This window comes from Triticum urartu, chromosome 2, assembly GCF_003073215.2.
Source record: "Triticum urartu cultivar G1812 chromosome 2, Tu2.1, whole genome shotgun sequence".
Taxonomy (NCBI): Eukaryota; Viridiplantae; Streptophyta; class Magnoliopsida; order Poales; family Poaceae; genus Triticum; species Triticum urartu.
The window spans coordinates 268,853,315-268,856,760 of NC_053023.1; the positions used below are offsets into that span (position 1 = coordinate 268,853,315).

A 3,446-nucleotide genomic window follows, 5' to 3' on the forward strand; every position below is an offset into this window, starting at 1 on the left:
ATATGGACCCATGTTTCTAATGTGTGCTAACATGGCATCTGTCTGGGTGTAGGGCGTAGCGGGAGACGTTGTCAGGACCATATTGAAGTGTATCATCGTATATAAGGACCATAGTGGAGCATTTCATGACTTTGATGACCATCGTGTTATACGTCGGAGAGTATAAGAATTGTAGCTGTAATTATCTCGGATTTGGGACATGTGCTACTGCCCACAGCGTAAACCAATTTATGTTGACACATCCCATGGAAGATAAACGAGTAGGATACAGGATATGCAAAGCTTTCTGAAATACGTAGAAGAGGCGGCAGAATTCGCAATTTACTCGACACAAATTAATACTTACTATTAATTTCAAATATTGCCCATTATTGTCCACGAGGTAGGCGAGGCCCGAGGGTCCCCATAGTTGGCGGAGCCGCCTATAAAACCGGGTGCCGGCCGCCAGCTGTTGGCCGCATCCACCCTGCCACCAGCCCGCTACCTGCTCCTTAATTCTCTCTTCTCGCCCTACTCCCATCCCGTGGCTAGAAGCCAAGAAATTTGTCTGCCATGGCGTCGGAGCCGGTGATCGGGAAGCTCAGCGTCCGCATTGTCCGAGGCCACAACCTCGTCATCGCCGACTCGCTCACCCACACCAGCGACCCCTACGTCGTCCTCTGCTACGGCTCCCAGGTCAGATCCTCATCCCCTTCTTCCCAGTCCTTGGACGTAGGAGCCATGTGTTGCTGCCGGCTGCTGAGCGCGGCGTGGCAAAGGTCGCGGCCAACGACCCACGCATACATAGTTTACGGCCGCATGGCACTCAGGGGATCGGGGTCAGGGAGGGTGACGATCTTCTCCGAACTCGTTTTGTGCTCACAAGATGTTCGATAGATCAATAAGTACGGACCAGCTATTTCTTGCTGTTAAGCTGGTTCTTATATTCTCATATAGTTACACCAGAGAGGCACCGATTAATACCTTATAAACAGGTTTTGAAATGGTTGATTTGAATCAGACTAGTTCCCAACTTGGTCATGGAATTTCAAGACCGACGCATTTGGCCTGGCGTGCAAACAGGACATGTTATGTTTTGCAGCATGTTGAACTGAACTACTGAAGAGCGGTATATCAAATCATGAAATAAGTCAAGCTCAAAACAAGAAAATCGTGATGGAAATGTGAATGTCCAGTTGTTTAACTGAAGAGCAGAGTACCAAAACCTAAAAGTTCACCTTCAATCGAAAAATCATGATGTTATGTCCATTTAGTTGATTACCTACCCAATGGTTTATATAGTACAATCAATAGTTCTGTACGAACAGGTCTGGTTCTATTTTATCTCCTCGTGGAATTGTTGCTAGCCTTTGATAGAGTTGGTTGAATGCTATAAATTTTGGACAGTAGCATGATGTCAGATTTTCAGTTCACAATTATGCACTATTTTTTTTGAAAAAGACAATTATGCACTATGATTATATAAACTGTAATTTCTACAGTTGACTTCAGGTTCAGTGACATGGACAGCTATCGTGTCTCTCAGCATTACTGCTAATTTCGTTATCTATCTGTGTTACTGAAGTTTTATTTTCTCATGGTGTAGAAGGTGAAGACTAGCGTTCAGAAGAAAAATGCCAATCCCTTATGGAATGATGTACTGGTGCTCCCTGTCACAAATCTTACAAAGCCAGTGAAACTTGTAAGTTTGCTGTTTGAGTTTCTTCATCAAGTAAACTCTGCTAAAATTTTGTGTGTACATATTTTGTGTAACCTGAAGTTGAAAGGAACTTCAGTTAACAATGATTGCATGGAATTTTCTTTTGTGCTGAAACATGAAAAATAGGGGGGGCCCTTTACACCATAGATCCATAGATGGTTGGTGAAGATATGAAATGAACACTTATATATCCACCTGGCAAAAACATCATGCAGGAGGTTTTTGATGAGGACAAATTCACAGCGGATGACAGCATGGGAGTGGCTGAGTTCAATGTAACTGATATCTATGACGCTGCAAAGCTGGATCTAAAGCATGCCTCTGATGGAACCAGGATCAAGACGATCTACCCGGTTGGCACAAACTACCTTGGCAGTGAGAGCCACGTATCGTGGAAGAATGGCAAGGTCGTCCAAGACTTGATTCTGAAGCTGAAGAACGTTGACAGTGGCTCTGTCGTGCTACAGCTGGAATGGGTTCACGTCCCTGGTGTTACCCTGTAAGTTACGCCCAACTGAATGTTATTGCAACCTGGTTTGATGAAGCTGCAGCTATGGGTTCCTGTTCCTGGTGTCAGATGTGTTAGCAATTTGTGGATGTTGTGGTTTGTAGTGTATGTGCTGTGTGTGCGTTATTGATTTCAGCTTGATGTATGCAATGTATTTGTAGTACTGTGGTTGTGAAGTTCATGCTTGAAGTTGAACAAATAAGAGACACCGTTTGTGCTTACACTGAGGTGTAATTTAAGAATTCACGGCTTAAATTCAAAGATTGGTGGTAATTAGTTTACATAAATTTTCACCTGAATCAACATCGTATGATGGGCTCGCAGAGCAACCAAAAACAACACAAACTGATAGCGTTCACCCGGCTGATCATACGCGGCTGCCTCCATGATCTTCTGATCAATCTTTACTCATATATTGTGGAGCAACCCAGCTCGTACTCGGCTCTGTTAGAGCCCCGCTGCTAGACGCGTAGCGCATGCAACACATGTCCCCCCTGCGTAACTTTCTCTCTCTATACCATTGCTGCAAATGAGGGGGATGTTGTGAGCTGGTGCAATGGACGGCTGGCTACGAGTGAGGATGTTCTGAGGGCGATGAGCGGCTGATTGCAATGTCACCGGCGTTTCTGAAACATCCCCTGTGTTGCGAAGGTGTGGATGTTGCGGGCTTGCCGAATTGCAACTTCACCGTCATGTCTAAAACATCACTTATGTTGTTGAGAAGGGTCTGCGAGCTTGCCGAATTGCAACTTCACTAATGTTTCTAAAACATGGTCAATATGTGATGCTGCTTTTGCGAAGGAGGGATGTGTGAGATAAAATGCAACTTCGTGATGTGTTGAAACATGACCAATGTTGTGAAGCTAGACGAATTATGCACCGTGGACCATTGAACCGCGGCTTATCTGATGGAGGAGGCAAGGGGATAACTGGAAGTTATCATTCGGCCGACGCATAGCTCCCCCCAACTAATAAAATCTACTAGAACATGAAGACGCGCGTTGCCGCGCCTGCCCATTTTTATAGAAAACGAAGTTATAAATCAAAGATGATAGAAGCATGTGATGAAATTTGAATCAGGCATATTTTAAAAAATGATTGGATGTTGCGTTAAGTACAAATGAAGATAATAAAAAAATGAAAGAATATGATGTTCATTATCGTTGGAAGGACCAACTCAAACCACAAATATTTCACTGAAATTGCACTCCTACCACTACATTGTATTGTGGGCATGAA

General features: G+C 44.1%; 1 protein-coding gene across 1 annotated transcript; it reads left to right on the plus strand.

Moving 5' to 3' along the window:
* The first annotated feature begins 451 nt into the window (after window positions 1-451).
* Window positions 452-2,428, plus strand: LOC125541474 (protein C2-DOMAIN ABA-RELATED 8-like). The gene is made up of 3 exons (XM_048704881.1): window positions 452-675; window positions 1,586-1,681; window positions 1,915-2,428. The coding sequence occupies exons 1-3, from the start codon at window positions 553-555 to the stop codon at window positions 2,200-2,202; spliced, it is 507 nt and encodes a 168-aa protein (XP_048560838.1). The 5' UTR covers window positions 452-552; the 3' UTR covers window positions 2,203-2,428.
* The last annotated feature ends 1,018 nt before the right edge of the window (window positions 2,429-3,446 follow it).